Source organism: Phyllostomus discolor, chromosome 1, assembly GCF_004126475.2.
Source record: "Phyllostomus discolor isolate MPI-MPIP mPhyDis1 chromosome 1, mPhyDis1.pri.v3, whole genome shotgun sequence".
Lineage (NCBI taxonomy): Eukaryota > Metazoa > Chordata > Mammalia > Chiroptera > Phyllostomidae > Phyllostomus > Phyllostomus discolor.
Genome location: NC_040903.2, coordinates 9,058,654 through 9,081,218, shown reverse-complemented (window position 1 = coordinate 9,081,218; position 22,565 = coordinate 9,058,654). Strand labels below are relative to the sequence as shown.

Here is a 22,565-nt window from a genome sequence, read left to right as displayed (position 1 = left end):
TTATTACTTGTTTAGCGGTAACGTCACGTTTCTACTAACAAAAACTCCTTTAGGATTTGGGTATTTTTTTATAATGGAACTCTAATTGTACAAGTAAAAATTCTAAGTGTTGCTCTACAAGCATCTGTCAGAGGAATAGCAACATCATGAGAGTATTTTTACAAATACTGAGTTAGGATTTTATGTTCTTGGAAGGTCTGCCTGTTGGGGCCACCGTATGAATGCCACATTGTCCTACCAGGACTGTAGCGTTTGCTTTGATAAGGAGTAACTACTACATCTCACAGACTTAAAAGAGTATAAGCAGTGATGTTACCTAAGCAAGGAGTATAATAAAGGAGTGGACCCTCCCCTTCCATAGCTGTGTGAGAGTCTCTCATACATCAGTTTACCATCGTTTCATTCCATCCATCCAGGAGACTACACAGAAACAGAGAGGACTATGTGGAAAGAAGTGCTGAGTTTGCAGATGGTTTGCTCTCAAAAGCTTTGAAAGACATTCAGTCTGGAGCACTGGACATAAATAAAGCAGGCATACTTTATGGCATACCTCAAAAAACTTTACTTCTCCACTTAGAAGCCTTACCAGCAGGGAAGCCTGCATCTTTTAAAAACAAAACTCGAGATTTCAATGATAGTTACTCATATAAAGACAGTAAAGAAACTTGTGCAGTGCTGCAAAAAGTAGCCTTGTGGGCAAGAGCTCAAGCAGAGCGCACAGAAAAAAGTAAACTCAATCTACTTGAAACCTCAGAATTAAAATTCCCAACAGCTTCCAGTTACCTCCATCAGTTAACTCTACAGAAAATGGTTACTCAATTTAAAGAAAAAAATGAAAGCCTACAGTATGAAACTTCACATCCTACTGTACAGTTAAAAATTCCTCAGCTACGAGTAAGTTCTGTTTCCAAACAACCTGATGGTCCTGGTCTGCTGGATGTTATGTATCAAGTTTCTAAAACCTCTCCAGTCCTAGAAGGATCAGCTCTCCAAAAACTGAAAAATATACTCCCTAAACAGAACAAAATAGAATGTTCTGGGCCCATAACTCACTCAAGTGTTGACTCTTATTTTCTACATGGGGACCTCTCTCCTTTGTGTCTTAATTCTAAAAATGGAACAGTTGATGGAACCTCTGAAAATACTGAAGATGGATTGGATCGAAAAGATAATAAGCAACCCAGGAAAAAACGTGGCCGTTATCGGCAATATGATCATGAAATAATGGAAGAGGCTATTGCAATGGTAATGAGTGGAAAAATGAGTGTTTCCAAAGCACAAGGAATTTATGGGGTACCTCACAGCACTTTAGAATACAAGGTAAAAGAAAGATCTGGAACACTGAAGACTCCTCCGAAGAAGAAACTCCGATTAGCAGACACTGGGTTATATAATATGACAGATTCAGGGACTGGCAGCTGCAAGAATGGCAGCAAGCCTGTGTAGATTATTTGTTAGGAAAACGTTTGTGTGTGTGTGTGTGTACGTGCGTGTGTGTATGTGTGTTTGCGTGTGTGTATGTGCACAGGTGTGTATTTGTGTGTCTATATACACACATGTGGGAATTACAGATGCTCACTCTGACAGGAGACATGAAATTTTACAGTTCAAAAACCACTTACATGCCTTTTGAAAAAAGTTTTATTCAGGGTTTTCACTGTGGACAGATTATATAGTTGCTTACTTAATTCTGATAGTTTGTATTTAATCCTTGTATAAATAGGTGAAAAAGATTCAGGTTTTCTTTAGTAGTCAATAGCATAAAGCATTGTGGGAAAATGAGTAATTGTCAAGTGAAACATTTTTATAGGTGAAAGACCACTCCAGCCATTCAGTTGAACCATCTTATAATGGAAATATGATATTAATAGTTTATAAACATTTTAACATACTTACAGTTATTGTAAGTACATCAAACAACAAAGTTTAGACAGCTATATCCATGCTAAGAAAAATTAATATATACAGTATTAGTACACTACAGTGCATTCTATGAAATATGAAATGCACTCAAGTGCATCCACCAGGAATAGAAAAGAAAACCTTAAATGATATGTATAATGAAATTTAATATTTATCATTTAATAGTTGATTTAGCAGGATGTTGGGGTTTATAAGGTATATGCTTTTAAAAAAAAAACTGACACATAGTTAACCCCAGCAACTATAGAATCTTTTAATATAAGATGGAATACTAAGGACAAAAAGTAATTTAAATTTAATTATTAAAATAATTTAATTTTGTTTTTCATTTGAAAAATAAGCTAATGTGTAAGGTTAGAAAAGAAAGTTGGAATGCAACTTAGAGCATGTTTATAATGTGCACAGAAAAAACTTGAGAATGATAATTTTGGTTTAAATGTGCTGGTTAGTTGATGTTATGACTACTTTAAATTTTAAGGATTGTGACACACTCCTACTATTGAAAAACCTCAGTGTAACTTTAATATATTTGCTGCTGTGACATTTCAAAACATTTTCAGTTTATCAAAATGAATTACAGATTTCATTTTGGTGGGCAGAACATTATCATTTTGCTAATAACCAAATTTGCAGTTTGTTCAGGGTCTTGAATAGATTTACAAATATTTAACACTGAAGCTGTTTTGAACTTTCAGTAATGTAAACTCTCTACTAATTGGGTAGTTAGAAGTTGGGCAGTGCATTTTAACTTTTACCAGACTCATAAGAGATAAGTAATTTTTATATAGCAGTTTTAAAATGTGGTTCAGAGTATCCATGTTGGATTTATGGAGAATGCAGTTTTGGTAGTAAAATGTTATAAAGCATGTGCCTCCATATAAAGAATGGGGATTTGCTTCATATATTCAAAATTCTTTGAGTACCCTTTTTCTGTTAAAATTCAGGTTCTGATCATTTTTCTAAGCCAGTTTTCCTAAATCCAAAAGGAATACTTAAAGCTGAATTTAAAAAAAAAAAAATAAGTGCACCTTGTCAAATACTTGTGTTTTTACACTTGTGTTTGTGTGTATCTAATAATCACATACAGATGTAAAACTAAAGAGATTTTCAGCTATTACATTTAAAAACTGCTTACATATGTTTAAAGAAACTGAAGAGTGGGAACCTAAACAATTAAGTTGTTATTTGGTCTCTTAGATCTATACTGAACCCTCTTCAGCTGTTAATGTTATCTGCATAGTAGGGTATGAATCCTCTTGCTCTTTTTTTCCCCCCAAGAAAGTATACATAATAGATTGCAAAACAGCAGATGTCAGGGTCATCTTTCTTTTTAAAGAATTAAGCCATATTTTGTGAGGGCCAGAACTTGGATTATTTAATATATTACCCCTCCCCCCACTGAAAAACAAAGTTAAAGATAAAGTAAATGTTTCCACACAATTTTATTGACCTCTTTATATAGAATTTTACTTGCAAAAATTTGGGGGCTTGAATGCATTACATAATATTTATATTGTATTGAGCTTTTTTATTCCTCACACTATATTTACATTAATAAATTGATTGAGAAGTTTATAGTAAAGGGATACTTAACAGAACTCTTTTATATCATTTAAAAGATGACCTGACCAAAAACTTTACAGGATTCATAAAATCAGGGATCATTTTGCTATTGACTTCACAGTGATCAGTAGTTTTATAGGTAATATTATAGTTAATTTGCAGCATTTTAGTACTTGTATTATTTATTTTTGGTCAGAAATAATAAATTAAATATTTTTTGATAGTTTATAGGTAATGATCAACCCATAACTTTTAAAAGGAAAAAAGTTTCTAATTATTGAGTTAACTTTTGATTATATGAACGAGGAAAGGCAGGGAAATTTATGGGTTCCCTTTCTCACCAGTGATTCTATTAAGATGTTCTTTATGTTAAACTTTCAAAGTACTTTATAAATTTAGTTACCAGTTACTACTTATCAATTGACAATTTTCTGAAATATCCAGTTTCAGCAGACTTTTAATGAAGGCGAAAGCAACCCTTATGTGCTTTCTACTTATTTGAATGTTCCTCAAGTATTTTATATTTAAAAAAAAAAAAGGAAAACAAAAAAACAGTGCCTCTGTTTTTAGAAAACTACTGCTCAGTAAAGTTGTTTAAACCACTTCTGGTAGCTAATGACAATTTTATATTAAATTGTATACTAACTTTAGTGAGACTGATTTTTTTAGTTGTTTACAGTACAAATACTTGTATTTGTTTTTTAATTGCAGTATTTTCATTGTCGCAGTAATTTAGTAAAACTCTGTGGCTGCCTTGATTTTGACAGATTTTGTTAATATAAACTGATTGTTAGGCAATTAGTTATATTTATGCATAAATCAATTGCACTATAATTCATGAATTATTTATTACAATATTTTCTAATGAATTCATGTATCTGTCTTGTGTTGTAAATGTACTGTAATTCTGTTCCTACTTTGTGTTGTTATATATCTAAATCTGATTGTATGAATTTTAATTGTTCAGTTAACGTGTTTCTAGGTTGTAATTTGTAGTAAAGCACTTCAATGCTTTTGCACTTAAATTTACAACACTGTTGGTGTGTGATTGATTTACTCATTCAGTAAAAGAGAAAAAAGAAAAGCAAAGAAAAAACTGACTACACTGACTTCTTTAATTCATTCTAGGAAGCCGTTTTATTAAGATGAAATACTAGAAATGGACTTTCTCCAAAACTATTTCAATAACAAAATGTGTAATGGGAAAACGGATAGTAACACACAAGAATAGGCAGGATGTTTTGGTCTATAAATCAAACAGGAAAAGGGTAGAAAAAATTTTAGCATTAAAACAAAGGAAGCTATGAAAGATACAATTTTAGAACCTTTAATCACTTGGGAATAAATTCTAGATTGGAGACTTACGAGTTTTCAACTATTACTCATATTAGGTTTAATGTATTATATTTTTCTTTGAGATTTTTTAACATGCAAGAAAGAAATATGGAAAAAGAAAAATTTGAAGCCAAGTAAACATATTATAGAGTTTTATAATTTGAGAACTTAATTATCAAATGTCTGAATCTAATCCAATATCTGAATATCTAATTAGGAACTTTATTAAGCTATTCTTCATATAGCATTAGATGGAAATTACTGGCCACTATAGTATTTTTTGGAATTTTATTATTAGAAGTAATAAACTGAGAAGTAATTAAAATACAAATTTCCTTACAATGTTAGAAGAGAGAGAGAAAAATCTTGTGGTTTTCAGAATAGTTAACATTAGTCATTAATTTATATTATTTCTGTGTCTTACTTGATTTTACTAACGGAAAACAGCATTTGAGCATTTCAGGAACTGTTATGAAAGCAAATTAATCTTTAAAATACAGTGCAATATATTTTTCTGAAAAGTATGTAAAAATCTTTAACTGTTTAGTCACATATGTGTTTAATAGGCCATACAATAACTCTAAAGAAACTTTTGAAGTCTGTTTATCAGAATTTTGGGGGGGAGGGGGTTCTTCTGCTTATATGAAAATTATAATTTTTAATTTGCTGAAAAATAGCATAATTTTATTTATATCTTTATAATTGATAGTTAACATTTTTTCCTCTTGCTTTTGTTCCCTACATATATTTTTTTGAATTATCTAATATTGAATCTTGGGAGTTAGTTTCATCATTTTACACCCCAACCATGTTAAAATTTACAATATTTATTTTCAGAAAGAAAATGTTACTGGGGTAATGTCATATCTTCATCTGTCTAGAGGTGGCAGTGAACTTTATTGTAATTTCCTATCTCTTCTCACTTTGATAACTACTTTATATCTAATCACATGCTAGTTTTAGTGAAATATTAGTTGAATCTAGTAAAGTTATTTTTTACTAGAAAAATTTTGATCTAATGTTCAAAATTTGCCTGGTATTTTTCCTATTCAAATAAGTTTTTATAAAATGTAAATAAAATGTTGCATACTTATCTGTAAAACAAATTAAGCCATTTTTAGCAAACAAAATAAAATCAATCCCACTTTTCATTTTAAAAGAATTCATTAATTTTTAATGTGCATGAACATAACCTTTTATTAAATAAAACTCATTCTTCTGTAGCAACTCATAATCAGCATATCCCAATTCCAACCCTAAATTCTACAAACCAGGAGCTTCTAGCAATAACAACAAACATAAGAAGTCAGGAGTGGGAGGCTGTTTTCATGTACAGAGTTTGGTGATATGTTTAATTTAAATGGATGCTTTTCTGAAACAGAATTCTTTTATATATTTTATTCCTCTTACTGCTGGTAGCCGGATTAAAAAATTTTTGTAGACTTTTACATTGATTGCTAAGTAATAATGAGTCTCAGTTAAAGTTAGATATACATAGTAGTTTCTGCAGTGGACATTTTCCAGCATTTGAGATTAAATAATTAGGTAAGTAATGCCGTTAGTTTCAATGTAATTACTTTCATATTTAAAATCAATTAAAAATAGATTTCATTTTTTAATAGCTTAAATTTTTTATTTTTATTAGGTTAAAATGCCTGCAGCTTAATCTTAGAACAGACATTTTGTTATTTATATGAAATCTAAATCCCTTAATTTTTCTTGTGATTATGCAAAGCTTTTATTAATAATATTTTCATTAACTTGAAAAAATGTATTTTAAATAAAGATAACATTTTCTCATACATCTCTTTTTTTATTTGCACTAATACCAACTGATAATTATCAAAGTAACTTATAAAATGTCTACTTTACAAAAACTTTAACTCCTGGTGAAGCACTTTCATTAAATATTCTTAATATATTCAAAGATCTAAACACTAGCAATCTGGAAATACAATCATATCTATAACCATCAGCTTTTATATAACAAAACCAGGGCTTTGTTTTGACTCTTAGACTTTGCCATAGGAGAGAATCATCAGTGCTTCATTTTACTTAAGCTAAACAATAATCAAGATGCCATTATTGAAGCTCTGTAGAAGTTACTAGTCCAGCAATACCAAAATAGCTTTTGTTCAAACTCTGTTAAAATTATAACTCCTTATAATGTTGGTATTTTTGCTGTAATTCATTTTTTGTTTGATTTTTATTTTTAGTTCAACTGTTGATGCAAAATCAGAGGAAGCTACTAAAATGGAAAAAGGAAAATCAGCATTAAGCAAAGTTTTGGAATCTTTGTGCATACATCACCAGCAACAAGTTTTGGCTATGTTGAAATTTCTAGTCCAAGAGCAGAATGCTGCTTCTCTTTGCTGTTGTAATACATCATATACTGTGTCTTCAGAATCTCAAAAGTCCCTAATTGAAGATGATTTACATGGTCTATTCTGTAATTGTGAATATAGGCTGGCAGAAAGAGGGTGTTTACAAAATGAAAGACAAAGCCCTGGTTTTGTGCCTCTGCCAGTCTGTATTAAAGATTTACATTGTTTGTCGTGCCAAACTGTAACTATTGAACACATTAAGACAGTAGTGAATAGAGGAATTGCAAACAGTTATACTTCTCACAGGTGCTGTTCTGGACTGTTGCCAAACACTCACTCTACAAAACTGGCCTTTCATACTCCTCTTTCATCAAAGGACATGCGCGGTGATGTTTCAGTCAGCCTTGAAGACATCTGTAGATCTCGAAGTCCCTCACCCCCACCATTATCACCTGTACAGCCTGAAGGATTTGAAAAATTGAAAGATGTCATCTCAGAGCTTTCAGCCTTAGAAAATAACAGACTTGAAACAAACATTAACCAGCCTCCATTTCTCACACCAGCAGAAATAAGTAGTGACAAAGGTTATCATGAAGATAAACTACATAAAACTGAAGTATCCAGTAACTCTGATTCTTTGCTCTCGGAAGGCAGCAATAATTATACTACAAATCATGAAAAAGGTGAAACTACTGTAATTTTTAAAGATTTAATGGACCGTATTAATGAAAAACTAAAATCAATAGAAACTACAGATATGACAAATCTTATCAAGTTACCTAGCAGTGATTGTAATACAGATAATGATTTAAAATTGAGAGATTTAATAACCTCCCTCTTGCATAATGCAAAGGCCAGTGATTACAGTTTTATGGAATTACTGAGTCAACACGATAAAAAGGTAGAAAATAAAATTATTCAGACAAGATTTCGAAAGCGTCAAGAAACATTATTTGCAATGCATAACTCTCCTGATTCACCCATGTATAGAAGGCAGTCTTTGCAGATAAAAAGAGAACTTGCTAGTCTTGATGAAAATTTTATAAGAAAGAAATGCAGTGAAAAATTTTCAAGGAAACTGATATGCAATGATGTGATATTTTCAACAAACAAAGAAGAATTCTGTCATTACCAAGGGCCTTCTTTACAAAATTCTGAAAACCTTCAAGACAGCCATCGTGCAGAAATGGCATTTTCACCAGATTATGCATTACAGTCATTGCAACTACCTCTTCATAATTTAGAAACTAACTTGGCTTTTGACACATTTTCAGAAAGCTTAAAAAAAATTACACCTGAGAAAATAAACATAAAAAATACACAGGAGAAATCTGCAGCTGGAAAGTTTTTGCAAAATCATAAGGAGAACTCAAAATTAGAGAATACTCAAACTCCTTTGAAAGGTGATGTCCCTGGATTTTTGAGCAGAACCAAACGAAATATTGTGCCTCCAGGATGGTATTCTATATATGTAACAAATAATTATGTTCTCAAAAAATCCCCTAAGTCCAAAAAAGTTTCTGAATCTACAAAAAAAAAAGATCAAGTGAAAAGTATTCAAATTGAAAGCTCACACAATATAGATCTAAACAAAATTGCGATGAATTCTAATTTACAAGTTGTCGTGGAGCGTTTAGAAGATACAATAAATATGGCCAAGAAGTCTTGGAATAATCAGTCGTTATCAGAAGGATATAAAGCATCCAAGAAATTGAAAGAAATTGATGGTAAAGATCAAAATGCCAGTAGAAATATGACTCTTACTATAAGTAGAATGACGTGCAAAGAGCAGAGTTTATCAAAATCTGTGGTAGCATCCAGCAATATGAAAAGCAATCATATGCCTCCAATAGATTTGAATAAAAGAAGACTTGATAATCTGAAAAAGTCATCTATTTTAGATACGGGTAGCTTGATTTCCACTGTTGAGAATGTACCAACGAAGTGTAAAGCCATCGAAAGCTCTTCTTTTTCTACCTATTCTAGTCCCATCAAACTCATGTTTTTATCTGAGGTTAAAAGCAGTGAAGGAGTCAAATATACTTTAACTTCAGTCGGTAATTCTAAATCACATATTGATCATCCTTCTTCTGAAAAATGCTCAAACCATCACGTAACTGAAAAAAAAGCAGAAACAAATAAGGATATTCCGAATACTAACTTTGAAAATTTTAGTTCCAATCTTAATGATAGTGACACTCTTCAAGGAGAACTAAACAAATTTAACAGTGGAAAAGAATCTGCAGAATCTTCTGCAATGTTTATTGATGATACAAATAGTGATAAGCCCCAAGAAGAACCTAAGGAAAATTCAAGCAGTGCAATTGATTCATCTTTTAAAAGAAAACCAGGTAGACCTAAAAAAATAGGTCCCCAGGTTGTAAAACAGATTAAGCGACCAATAGGAAGACCACCAAAACCGAAAATTGATCAAACGGACATCACCATTTGCCAAAATGAGTCCTTTAGTGCTGGAAAGAAAAGCCCAGAATCTCTCCTATCAGAAGTAAAAGAAGGCATTTATAAAAAGAGTATTACGGTAACTGTTATTTATGGAAGGTCAAGAAGAACTAAAAGGCATGTTTCTGAAGGAAGTATAAACATAAGCAATGTTACGTCTTTAAACAATAAGGTTGCAGATTTTCCAACTGACTATAATAATCTCAGAAATATTAGGGAATATGAACTTGACTCAGGTGAAAGAGTAAGTGCTGTGTCAAGTTTGACTACTGAAAGCGAGATCTTAGGGTGTGGCTTTGAATATGTGAGACCTATCAAGAACAAGTCTGTGATACCTCAGCCTTCCAAGAACATTATTCGACCAAACCAGAAGCCTTTGGCAATAATTAGGAAGCCGGGTAGACCTGCAAAAGTGAAAATCTCTGGTATATCTGTAACTATTAATAGAATTTCACCTCAGGAGAGAGAAGTGAGTATCAGCAGCTGCTTACCTCCTTTACAACAAGAAAATATGTTGGAAAAAAGTCTGCCTGAAGAAAAGTGTGTTCACCAATGCAATAAGATGGATACAAGGCACAGCGAAGCGGACATATTTAAGAATGGTTCAAAAAGTATGGTTGCTGCTATACCTTTGAGACATTCTGTTAGGGATAGAAAACCATCCCTGCATTTCTTACATTCATTAGCATCTTCTAGTTCACTTATTTATAGAAATACTCTGCTCCATAAATCATACAAACTCCATTTGCAGAAGGGGAAAAGTCAGAAGGAAAAACATAGGCAGTCAAGGATAAAAATAGCTCCCAAAGGTACACCGGGAGCTAGAAATTCAAGGAATGCGAAAAAATGTTTGGAAAATAACAAATTAAGACCCATTTCTGAAATATCCTTGGACCCCATAATTTCCTCAAACCCTTTGCTCAGATGGTGGGCTGCTTCTGCTTCAAGCGATTCCTTGCTAGAAGAATTAAACAATAGATTCGAGCAAATAACAAATGCTTGGGTGCAAGTGAGTGGAGATGAAGCTGAAAATTGTGTTCATAAAAACAGGGAACACACGGAAAGTAATGATTGCAAAATAGCGAGCCCTTTGAAAACCTGTCTTTTAGAACTTGAAGTCTCACCTGTAAAAATGCTTTTTCAGAAAAAATATGATTTGAATGATCTGTGTACCTGGTTTATGCAAACGACAGAAACACAGTCTCTTTCTCTAGTTAGAAAAGCAAATGCTCGAAACCCTTTAGAAGTAATAAATACCAGAGGAGTTAAACTAGGGACCAAATATTCCGATTTTAATACCAGCCCCTTCAAAAAGCACTTTAAAAAATTTGCACTATCTTCTCCTTCAAAATCAGGGAAGTTGCATATACTACATAAAATGGTTAGCTCTCCACTCTTAAATGTGAAAAGTAATTTAACACTAGGTAGATTCAAAAGGACTGAGTTTAAGAGGTTGCAACACGAAAGGTGGAGAAGAGAGGGAAAGCTGCACACCCATGGAACAGTTGATTGGATCTCTAAAAGGAGGAACTTGAGATTTTTCTGCCAGAACCAATTTTTAAACAAGACTGAGGGGGGCCCAAACGCTGACATCCCACTCCAAGGGAAAAACACAGTAGATAACCAGTTTATTTTGCCACCTGAGATCAGGGATGGCTTTTTGCAACAGAGAGTGGCAAAGTCTGACTTTAAAACCCATGCTAGTTTAGAGAGTAAATTTAAGTCAGAAGCAAAAGAAAATGGAACAAATTGCAGCCAAAAAGATTTTGAAAAGGGACCAAGACTAGGAAATGTATGCCCAAATAATTGGAGATCAAAAACCTTAAAAGATTGTAGAATATTTTTGAGAAAGATCAACTATCTTGAACACAAAAATACTTTTAAGCTAAATACAGTTATTTATTCTCCTGAATCTGTTGCCAGTGGAAGTAATCATCAGACTCATATGGAAGAATCAAAACGCTTTACCTTACGATCCCATTCTGCTAGGCAAAATTCTTTTAAAAAACAGTCTAAAGAAATAGAAAATGCTAAGGTAAATAGTCCTGCAGCTGATAAATTTCCTGGCCAACTTGACAATAGTAAATTAAATAAATGCGTTAATTATGACAAGACTCCTTCCGATAGTTCTGAAGTTCTTAGCAAATTGAACAAAAGAAAAAGACCACCATGGAAGACCACAGAAATGTCAACAAAAAGACATAAACGACAGTCTTGCAACAGTGGACAAATGGCAAACTATTATTCAAAATCCCAACTAGGTAAGTTTTTCTCTACTTAATTTTAAAGTTTCATTGTAGGTGCCTCGAGTGAAGCATAAACTGATGGGCAGAAAAGAAACAGCTGATTTAGTTTTAATTTATTTCCAAAATATTTGGACAACCTAATTTCTTGGCACCTAGTATGAAACTCATGAAATTAGGTGCTGCTAAATGTACCAGTGCACTTCCCCACGTGTAATGTATCCAGGATCTCAAGCAAATTCAAATACATTTAATAGAGATATGGAAAGCCTCTAAATGTGTATCATTAATATAAAATTGTATTATCTACTTTTGCATTGGATCTAATATAAATACAGAAGACAGTTTGACACATAAATATGCCCAGGTAACTGTCTAAAAGTTAACTACTACACTACTGACTAATACATATTTATTGTCTGATAATTAGAGACCAGACCATGTCAAAAAAAGGAAAGGCTGTAACATGGCTAATAATTCTAGGGTACCAGTCTTACACTCACCATTAACTTATGCTCTTTGGTACTGCTGTGCAAACCACTTCAATACTCTGCTTATTTAAACAGTGTCAAGGAAGAAGATTTTTTTTTTTCCAACAAATCAGCAAACTTGTTGAATAGTATTTTTCATATTAGACGCTGAACTAGATTCCATGAGCATTTCTTTCCAAAGATACTCCATAGTCTATCTTGGGAGAAATGAGCTACGCAGCTAATTTTAAGGTGTCGCAAACTGAAATTAAGGAAGCAATTACCTGCTTTCCTCAGTTACACTAACCTGACATTGGCGCCTCGGGGAGACCACTCTTAGCACCTAGCAGAAAGGGGCCATGAACACCGCAGTGGCCATGTAGCCAGTTCTGACTCTGCTCACCGTGAAGGGCTAGACAATTCAAGACACAGAGGGGTGCGGCAGTGCTTCCTGACTGCCCTCCTATCATGAAGCAGCGCCAGGCTACGTTTGGGAATTTAAGGATAGTTTATCATATGATTGCATTGTCACGTTGAATATTTGAGGGGATTTTTCTGGGGGTTGGGTTGGTATTGATGGCTTTATTTCTACCCTTTAAAACTTTTTTAAAAGCTAAAAAAGTACTCTCAGGTCTTATGTTAAAATATTAAAAGCAATAATTAAACTTGAGTTTTAATATGGAAGATTATTATGGACACCAAAATTTATTTATTTAACTAAGTAGTTTTAAAATGCCTATTTTGGTAATATCCAAACTAACATGCAGTGATTAAAATTTTTAACTAACATGCAATGATTAAAATTTTTAAATTAGAGTCTTCATTATGAAAAAATATCAAATCTAAAATTATACCCTTTGTTTCTTGCCTTCAGGATAACTAAAAGTAACTATAACAAATAGAATGTCAGGAAAAAAAGAGGGAAGCCTGGTAGTGATTTTTTAAAAAATTACAATCCACCTAAAAATATACACACATTTTTAAAATACTGTCATGAATGGAGAACGTAGTGTTTCATTTTTAAATCTCTATACCATCCTCATTTCATGCTGTTGAAGTTTACCAAAGGGAGTCAGCGAGGCAGTCTGATGAACTCATTCTACAACAGAACTGTGTTTTGTCCTTTCAGCTTCTTAGCCGTTGTATCTTCCTAAGGTGGAAATATAAAATTTATATTTTAATGATTTTTCATCGTACTAAATATGAGATTACCCTAGAAAAATAAGATGGAAGATGCCTGATTATTACTTTTCAAATTAATTTCGGTCATTTCGTGATCATGTAAAAACAATTTTAGTACATTTAGAGTTGTTTTCACCTTTTCTCATTTTAAAAATTATCAGTACTATTTCCTGTTCTGCTTAAAGTTTTATCTTTTTACTGATAACTTTCCTTCTTTATTTTTAACATTCTTTTTTTTTAATTAATCAAGGACATCTTTATAAAGTTGTACTTAAAACAATATTTGTTATATTTATCTGATTTTTAAATGTTCTTTAAGGTGTTATTTTTTTTCTCATTATTCTGGGTATTTCATACTTCTTTTTGCCTTTTTGGAAATAACACTAAAATCGTTATTAGTTTTATATGTGTTTCTGTTCTTCATAGAGTAATTAGTGACTGGAGACCTGAGAGACTTTTAACAATAGAACTTTTCTAGAAAACTTCCTAGTGCAATGTATATATATAATGAATTATGCAGTATTTCTGTTGAGGAAAAGTTTTGCTTCTACCACGAGTGTCTTATTTTTATACACTTCAAAATTAACTTCAGATATAGTGTAATACTCAGGAGTTTTAAGATTTATACTTCACTACATTTGTACTGCTGTATGTCTGTAGACATGGAAAGGAGGAAAAAGAAATACAATTCCATTCTATTCTTAGTTCAACAAATATTTAGTGAATGCCTACAATATGCTCTTAGGCACTGTAAAATGTTCAGAAAGTTCCCTTTCCATCTAATTGGGTAAACAAGACCTACATCACTTATTTATCCAACAAATAGAGTGTATTTTATGTTTTAAGGGGGATAGTATATGTTTTGGGGGTTAACGCCATGGTTCGTGCTCTCGGTGCTTATCATGGAGTTACTGTGAATAGGCAACTCCAGTGGAAAGGTGAGTGCTAGGATCCGTGAGAGACGTGGATGGTAGGAGCACACAGGAGGGAAATTGAACCCGGGTTTGGAGAGTTAGGCAAGGATTCCTACCTAGTCACAGCTAAGCTGAGAGTTCAAGGATGCCAAAGTAGTAGAAGTTGGGAAAGGCGTACTTCAGGCAGAGCAAACTGCATGTCAGAAATTGGGGAGACGAAAAGGCTTGTTTGGAACACTAAGTAATTTAGTTCAAATAGCTGAGGCATAAAATGGGACTCAAGGATGGGGCTGGGGGTAGATGGAAAAGGGCAAAAGATAAAGCTACTGAGGGAAGCACAGCCCAAACTGTGAGTTAATGAAAAAAATGTTTTGAGCCCTACTGGTGACATTAATGGAGAAAAATAGATACATTTGTGAAAAATCTGTGAAGTAGAATCAATACTTCTAAGAGAGTAGAGGAATGAAGGATAACATCCAGGTTTGGGGCTTAAACATCTGGACAGGTGGTAGTACCTGCACTGAGGTATAAGAGAACATGTGCTATATTCAGTTTTAGACATAAGGAATCCTGGGTATCCAGTGAGATGGTGAGGAAGCAATTACTTAAGGTGGAGTTTTGCTCAGGAGAGAGTTCTGAGCTAGAGGGAAAGATTTGGTGTCAGCGAGTCACAGAAGAGATTGTGTTCAGTGTAAAATGGGACGAGCCTAGGACCCCAGAGCCCCAAGGATGTGGAGAAAAGAAACACGGTGTACAAAGGAAACTGGTAAGAGTGGTCAGTGGGCGAGAGGAAGGCAGGAGAGGGTGGTGAAAAGGAAATGCGTCATAGCTGGAGAAAACAGAAGTGTAACAACTGTCGGTAACAGGTCAATTAAGCCTGGGTACATTTCCATTGAACATAGCACAAGAGGTTATTTTACTGATTTGGGAGAGAGCAGTATGGTGGGCTAAGAGAGCCAGAAACCTTGTGATTGAGTACATGCAGGGGGAGGAAATTATAATACCTTGTGATTGAGTACATGCAGGGGGAGGAAATTATAATACACAGAAAACTATAAATGGCTATGATTGGAGAGGAGATAGGGAAGGAATGAAAGGGAAGCCCTGTTTAAGGCAGGTTTATAAAGAAAATCAAGTTAGATGCCAGTGGGAGAAGCCAGTGGAAAATGAAAGGAGGAAGATACAAAACCGAAATGGCAAGCAGTGAAAGTGGGGTGAAGCCCCTGATTTCATTATTGGGTATTATGGAGCATCATTAGCAAGATTGGCCTTGGCCACGAGAGTCACTTCTCTCTTAAAACATGAGGAGTGGGATATATATGAGGACAAAACAATCTCTTTGTAAGTTCATGGGCAGAATGTTAAGCATATTAGAATCCATTTTGTATGAATCGAGAGGTAGTCTAAGACCTGTATGGTGGGTGTTAGTAATGTGGATAGGTTTAAAATACTGTCCCAAGAAATAACTGGATTGAACAGCTTTGGGATCTTATCTCTGCAGCCAGAATGGAAGCATAGAGAAAGGTGGGCCTTGGATTTAATCCTTATTGCGTACACCTGGTGGGTGTAACAGGCTAAAGAGATCAAGCCAAGAATTAGTTCTGTGAATAGTGAGAAACTGGCCGATGGAGGTGTGATTCTAGTGTCTTTTCTAAGAGGAGCACACAGTATACATTTGAGGGGGAGAGCAAAATGGGGTGGATGAAGGGCTAGTTGCAAGAGATTATTTTGATTGATAATGGAGTGTGACTCTTGAAAATAATATAGACCTTTTTAACATCAGTGTCTTTTGAGTTCCCGGAGCAAATACGTGCCTTTTCCCAGCTGCTACATGTGTGAGCATAAACACGCTGCCTGTGGACACCCCTGAGGAGGCTGTAAAGCTAGAGTGACCTAATGTGGACTTGATGCTACTAAATTCATAGGTCTCATCCTAAAATGTTAAATTTCCCTCGTAAAAATTGAGAATTCAAGTTGACACTTTGATTTGGATTCTGAGATGACTGAAAAATGTTCAGTTTTCTTCGCCTGTCCTGTTTTGTCATCTCTTCTCGAGAATGACTGAATATGCATTTTCTTTTCATTCTGACTGCTGGTTTTCACACAGGTATATAACTGATGGGTGCTCTTTAATTAACAGTATATTATTCCTCATCAACCAGAAACCCAGACTAACCACACATCCTTTGGTCCTACTTACGGACATTCTACCAAATTTTTTGAGTCTTAAGATATTCTTTTAAATTTGTATGGTTGAGGCAACCCTTGACACAAAGTATCCTTAACCTTTTAAAATAAAATTTAAAGTCCACAGTTTCTTCATGTGCCATTATTTAGCATCATTATTATCACTTAATGGGAAAACTATGAAGCGAGAGTAGATGATTTTCTAAATTTCATTTTGATGGGAAAAAAAAAAGGTTCCAAATGAGCCACCGTCACCCTGAATCTAACCTGCTGCACAGGCATCCGGAGATGTATTCCAGGAAATACAGAAGCCCAGGGGGTCCTGTGTGCAAGGGTCCTGTGGTGGTGTAGCTCTGGGAAAGGCTCTGTTGTCCTTCTGCTTACTGAGTCCCAGCACCCCATTAACATGCTGAGCTGTGTTCTCCAACTATGTGTATGTGACTTTTTATGTCCGACCGAACACAGCCTGGGGAACATCATCGGGAAACATTGCTGTACATGGTTTCGTACTAGGGTTTTTCTGTATTTACTGTGATACTCCCAGAAAGAATGCGTGAACTTGGGGAACGTATCAAAAAATATTCCAAGTTGTTCGGGGCAACATAAGTATACACTGAAGAAAGATTATTTGGTTGATTTTCCGTACTAGTGGATATGGGGCATAAAATCATTTTTAAACATAATATTAATTCTCTAATTCAGGAGCCTGGCCCATGTCCCACTTTGGAAGTAGAGTTTTCTTGGAGCACCAGCTTTCACTGACTTGCTTTCTGTGGCCGGTTTTGTGTCACACACGGGAGCTGAACTGAGTAATTGCAACAGAGACCACACAGAGCCCTCGGGGCCTAAAGCACTCACCTGGCCCTTCTCAGGAGAAGTGCGCTCACAGACCCTGTTCGCATCAGTAGAATTTTGAGGTGGAGTGGCTAGAAACAGTTGTTGGATTTTTTTTTTTAGTGAATTAAAATGATTATATCCAAATTACTCCCAAAAGCCATCCACTCCCTGCCATTGTCCACTCCCTCCTCCCACACAGTACATTTCTGTCAAATAGTATCTTTGTGGGACTAGACTTGTCTTCATCCAGCAGAGTGACGCTGGGGGAGTCCTGAGTGCCGGTTTTATTGTTTTGTAAATCTCTATTCTCTCCCTGCAGCCTCCAGACCTGCTTTGTCTATATGAGGTAAGTTCAAGGGTCACCCTTCTCTTCCTTAACCAGCTCCTACCACCTGTGAGAGATTGAGCCTGGTGCTTCAGGCCTTGACTTCCTTCCGCAAGTGTTCTCTCCTTTTGTGCCCCTTTGTTCTAGCTCTTCCCTTAGGAGTTCAAAATTCTTATCAGCTCTCCTGGCTGCCATCCCCCTACCCCTACCCCCAGCTTTCCTGGGCTGTGAACCATTTTCTTTGTAGTGGAGCTGAGCATTCTGTGATCATCATGTTATGCCCACTGAATTCACCTATCATTAATTATTTTTAAAAAAGAAAGAAAGCAGTCTAGGTGTCTGAATGACTTCATCTGGCCAAGTTTCATCTTTTTTGTTTAATTAAAAAAAAAAACACCTTGGCTCCTTCCTCCCAATTTTAATTCCCAGCAACCTTGAAAATTTATTTGTGACTTTGTTTCTATATTATATAAATACAGAAAGCTAGAACCTATAGACCCCATTAATTTATTCTTTCAAAAATGTTCATCTCCTGTGTGCCAAGCAGCATGGTAGACATCTGGGATTACGGTCCCTGCCCTCATGGATCAAGTTTATTCGGAAAGACAGACATTGAGGAGATAATTACACAAATCTTAACTTCTTAATTAGTAGGTGGTAAGTGAGAACTCTCTACAGATTCGGTCCAGTCAGGGAAGTGAGGACAGACCTTCCTAAGGACATGGCCCTGAAACGGAGCTGTGAGTGTGGAGCAGGAGTTAACCAGGGCAGCAGCAGAGAACCGGGAGGGGAGGAATGGCCCTCCAGGAAGAAGGGATTGCACGCTCAAAACTCCGAGGCATTGTAATTCTTGGCAGGAAGAGGAATAAGACATGCCTGACGCATCCAGAGTCAAGGGAGAAAGGGGAGCGTGGTGCGGTGAGGCCTGGGGAGTGAGCGAAGCCTGGACCCTGCAGGCTCCCTGCAGCCGTGGTTGTGTGCGTGCGGTGGTTCCGGTGGCTACTAGAGATCTCGCCCAAATGGGGACCGCGCTGCTTGAAACAGTGGTTTAGAAACTGTGGTGTGAAACAGAGTCACCAGGAAGGCTCGTTCAAAAAGAGATGATTCGACTCCAGCCAGTTGGATTCGGTGGCTGTGGAGTGGGGTCCAAGGGGTGCTTGCGTTGCTGGTCCAGGGAGCAAGCTTTGAGAACCGTTAGTGTAGAAATTAGTGTTGTAAAGGCAGAAGGACGATGGTGTCTTACCTGATGTGATCATACTGTCGTGAACTGCCTCTAAAAACTTTCTCTCCTACAGATTCTCATTGCTCTGCAGTTTTCACTTTCATTTAATTAGACTTTCTAATTTCCTGTGTGATTTCTTTAACCCATGGATTATTTAGAGATGTGTTGTTTAGTTTCCAGATATTTTTCTGTTACTGGCTTCTAATTTAATTCTTATGGCTTTAAAATATGCTTTGTATGATTTTAGTCTTTTTTTATTTACCGACATTTGTTTTACGGGTCAGAGTCTACCCAGATCTACATTATTGAATGTTCTGTATGTCCTTGAAAATAATGTGTATTCTCCTGCTCTAGGGTGGAATGTTCTAGAAATGTCCATTAAGTCACTTAGTAGAGGGCACTGTGTAACTCTTTTCCATTCTTACTGCATTTCAGTGTACTTGTTCTGTTGATTTTTTAGAGAGGGGTGTTGAAAATTGCAACTGTTATTCTGGATTTTGCTACTTACCATTTTTACTTCTATCAGGTTTTGCTTATGTATTTTGAAGCTCTATGATTAGATTCCTACACATTTAGAATTTTCATGTACTTTTGATAGATTGGTTCCTTTATCATATGAAGTGAACCTCTTTTTTAAATCATTGGGGTATAATTGACATATATCATATTAGTTTCAGGTGTATGACATTCTGATTTGATATTGTATGTATTGCAAAATAATCACCACAGTGTCACTGTACCTAGTTTTTTTGTTTATTTGTTTTTGTTTTTGTGATGAGATTATTTTAATAAGATTATTCTCAGCAGCTAGGGCTAATTTTACACCACTAGTTAGGGCGAAAAGCAATACCCGAAGGTTCCTCTTGTCCCATGTCTTAAGAGGTCTTCCCATTCTTGCTCGTATGCTGTCTGTAGTATGAACACAGATACCCAGTCCCACAGGCTGGGTAGGGATTTCCCACCCGGTCCCTTTCAGTCGTCTTTTTCACCGCCTTGGGAAGCAGGCGTGCGCGGGCCAGTATCTCCAGTCTCCAGGGAACCCTACACGGATCCCCGAGAGCTCTCTGCAGCTCCCTCAGCGGCTCAGCCACACAGCCTAGCTGACCTAGATTTCCTCACCTCCAAGTCTGTCTTCTCATTTCAGGAAGATTTCCAAGTTCTCTTTGGACTCCTGTCCGTGTGCTGCAGCCTGGAAACCCACCCGGCTGTAAGCCAGAGCCGATGGTAGTTCTTACCTCCCTCGTTTCCCTTCTTTCAGGGACCGCTGTCATCTTGCACTTCCTGTCCTTCATGGGCTTAAAGAAAACTATATATTTTATCTGTTGCTTAAAATGAAATGGTAAATCCAGTTCTTGTTACTTCTTTGTGGCCAGAAGTCCCAGATTTATTTTTTTAACAAGTATTTATCCAATGTCTATACACTAGGTGCTGAAAAAGACCAGCAAGGATCTTTATTTTCATCGTGTTTGTATTTTAGTGAAAGAAAAATTGAAGTAGAAAACACAAGGCAGTGGTCAATCCTATTAGTGAAATCAGGAGATGTAGGAATTCCTCGGGAGCTGCTTTGGTTGAGCACTCAGGAAAACCCTTCTGAGGGAGTGTGGCATCGCTGTGGGGGCAGGTGAGGCATCCAGGGTTCGCTGCTGGCCGAAACTGAGTATTATGAGAACCCTAAAGAGAAATCACTGGATAAGAAGGAAGGAAAGCCTGGGACTCGGCCTTGAGAACTTCCAGCATTTATTAGCCAGGTAGAGGAGTATGACCTGCAGTGGGAAGAAGCAGAGAAAGCCAGCATTGTGTGCTTTGTCTTAAAGCCAGAAAAAGTTTCATGAAAGAGGATGCCTTACTTTGCTTGGGCTACCATTAAAAAGCAACAACAACAACAACAACAACAACAACAACAAAAACAAAGAAACACTACATGGCAAACAACAGAAATTTATTTTCTCACAGCTCTGGAAGCTAGAAAGTCCAAGACCAAGGTCTGAAGGGTTCAGTTTCTCTTCCTGGCCTTCAGGTGGCCGCCTTCCTGTCCTCTGGTGTCCTCTGCACTTACAGATACACCAGCCCCATCCTTTTGGGCCCCACCCTGTGACCTCAGTTCACCTTCATTACCTCCTAAAGGTCGGGTCTCTCAGTATGGGGGGTTGGACCTTCAACATATGGATATGTGAGGTGCACAGTTCAGTCCGTAGCAGAGGACATGGCCAACAGTTTTAAATATTGTTGGGAAGGCAAAAAATTGGAAACTATAACATCATGCACTAGACTTAATGAATTCATTGGTGACTGTAGTGCTGTTTTCATAAAGCGAAAGACCTAGAGGCCAGATTGGCGTGGCTTGAGGATAAGACAATGGTGATAGCAAGTATAGGGGAACTCATTAAAGTAGTGTAACTCCAGAATTTGACGTTAAATGGCCGAGTTCAAATTTGATAGTTCTATGTATTTTAGAGGAACTATTGCAATTCCAAGTCCCATACCAGAAAACATTTTCTCCCTGCCTGTAGCTTCCTTCCTTTACCCTTTGCAAAGATGAATTCATTTGTGAAATTCAACCTAAAGGATACTCTTATGGTGGCTCTCAAAAACATTCGTCTGTGCTCTCATACTTTTTATTTACCTTGAGAAATGGAAAGATGGCTGGCAGCTCCTCGTTTAGTTAACTATGAGGAGACTTCACGCTCTGCTTCCATCACTCTCCTAGATAGAACCCCCACAGCCCCTCAGGGTGTCTTCCTGTCTGAAACCCATAGATCAGACACTTGCCAGGTGTTGGTATTCTGAAGTGGCAGATGAGTGGATGCTAGCCTGGTGAGTCATGACAGAATTACATTCCAAGAGTTAGTATGCAAGGTAGGGTCATAGGTCACTGGCCCCGAAGACTTCCCCTTAGTCCTGTGACCCGGATAAGTCTCACTTCTGTGCGCCTCCATCGGTGGTGGTTAGAATTGAGTGAGGTAATGCAAAAAGAAGGCTTTTGGCGTAGTGCCTGACATATAGCAGCTCCATAAATATTTTCAGGCCTGTCTTAACCACACTAAAATTTACTGTTTCCTGCAATTTGGCGAGATTACATTAAAGTGCACTGTCTAAATGGCAAATGAGCTATAATGTATCTCCAGTAATAAAAACAAGTTTAAATTATTAGAGCTGGATTAAAAAATTTTTTTTCTTATAATTATCAGTGACTATCAATTTAAATGACCCACAAAAGATTTTCATCTTTTATACTTTGCAAATGCACGTATTCTATAAACTTCCATCCAGATGGTATAGAGAGGCTCTCCTTCTCTATAGAGAAGGAGAAAGTGGATCTAGGGTGGATGAAATCCCTAAAATATTAAAAGTAGGCTTAGGTGTCTTAATCATTTCAACATTCTTTGCCCTTGTTCAGTTTTCACCTACCATGCAGGTTACAAGAAGTACCTCTTTTCCAGCTTCGTCCTCCTTCCACCAAAGTATTCAGTGTTAAACTAAACCTTGGCATCTGTCTACAGCTCCGTGTGGCTTTTAGAGCATGTGAGTGGGCTGTCGTCAGATCATCAGGAATGTGTAAGGCAAGCAGGGAAGATGTCTT

The 22,565-nt window shown here is 36.1% G+C and overlaps 1 protein-coding gene across 18 annotated transcripts in view; it reads left to right on the top strand.

Moving 5' to 3' along the window:
• The window catches only part of LCORL (ligand dependent nuclear receptor corepressor like), a 127,571-nt gene that overhangs the window by 97,709 nt on the left and 7,297 nt on the right, over window positions 1-22,565 (top strand). For 11 of the 18 annotated variants that reach the window (XM_036019053.1, XM_036019101.1, XM_036019064.1 and 8 more), the window contains 2 exons: window positions 7,038-11,866; window positions 17,758-17,784. The exons of 1 other annotated variant lie outside the window; for it this stretch is intronic. In XM_036019053.1, coding sequence (XP_035874946.1) covers window positions 7,038-11,866; window positions 17,758-17,783 — 4,855 coding nt within the window. In that variant the 3' untranslated portion in view covers window position 17,784. Of the gene's footprint in view, window positions 1-416; window positions 4,583-7,037; window positions 11,867-17,757; window positions 17,785-22,565 lie in introns of those variants that run through there. 6 more of the 18 variants (XM_028505726.2, XM_028505727.2, XM_036019121.1 and 3 more) reach the window with 4 other exon arrangements.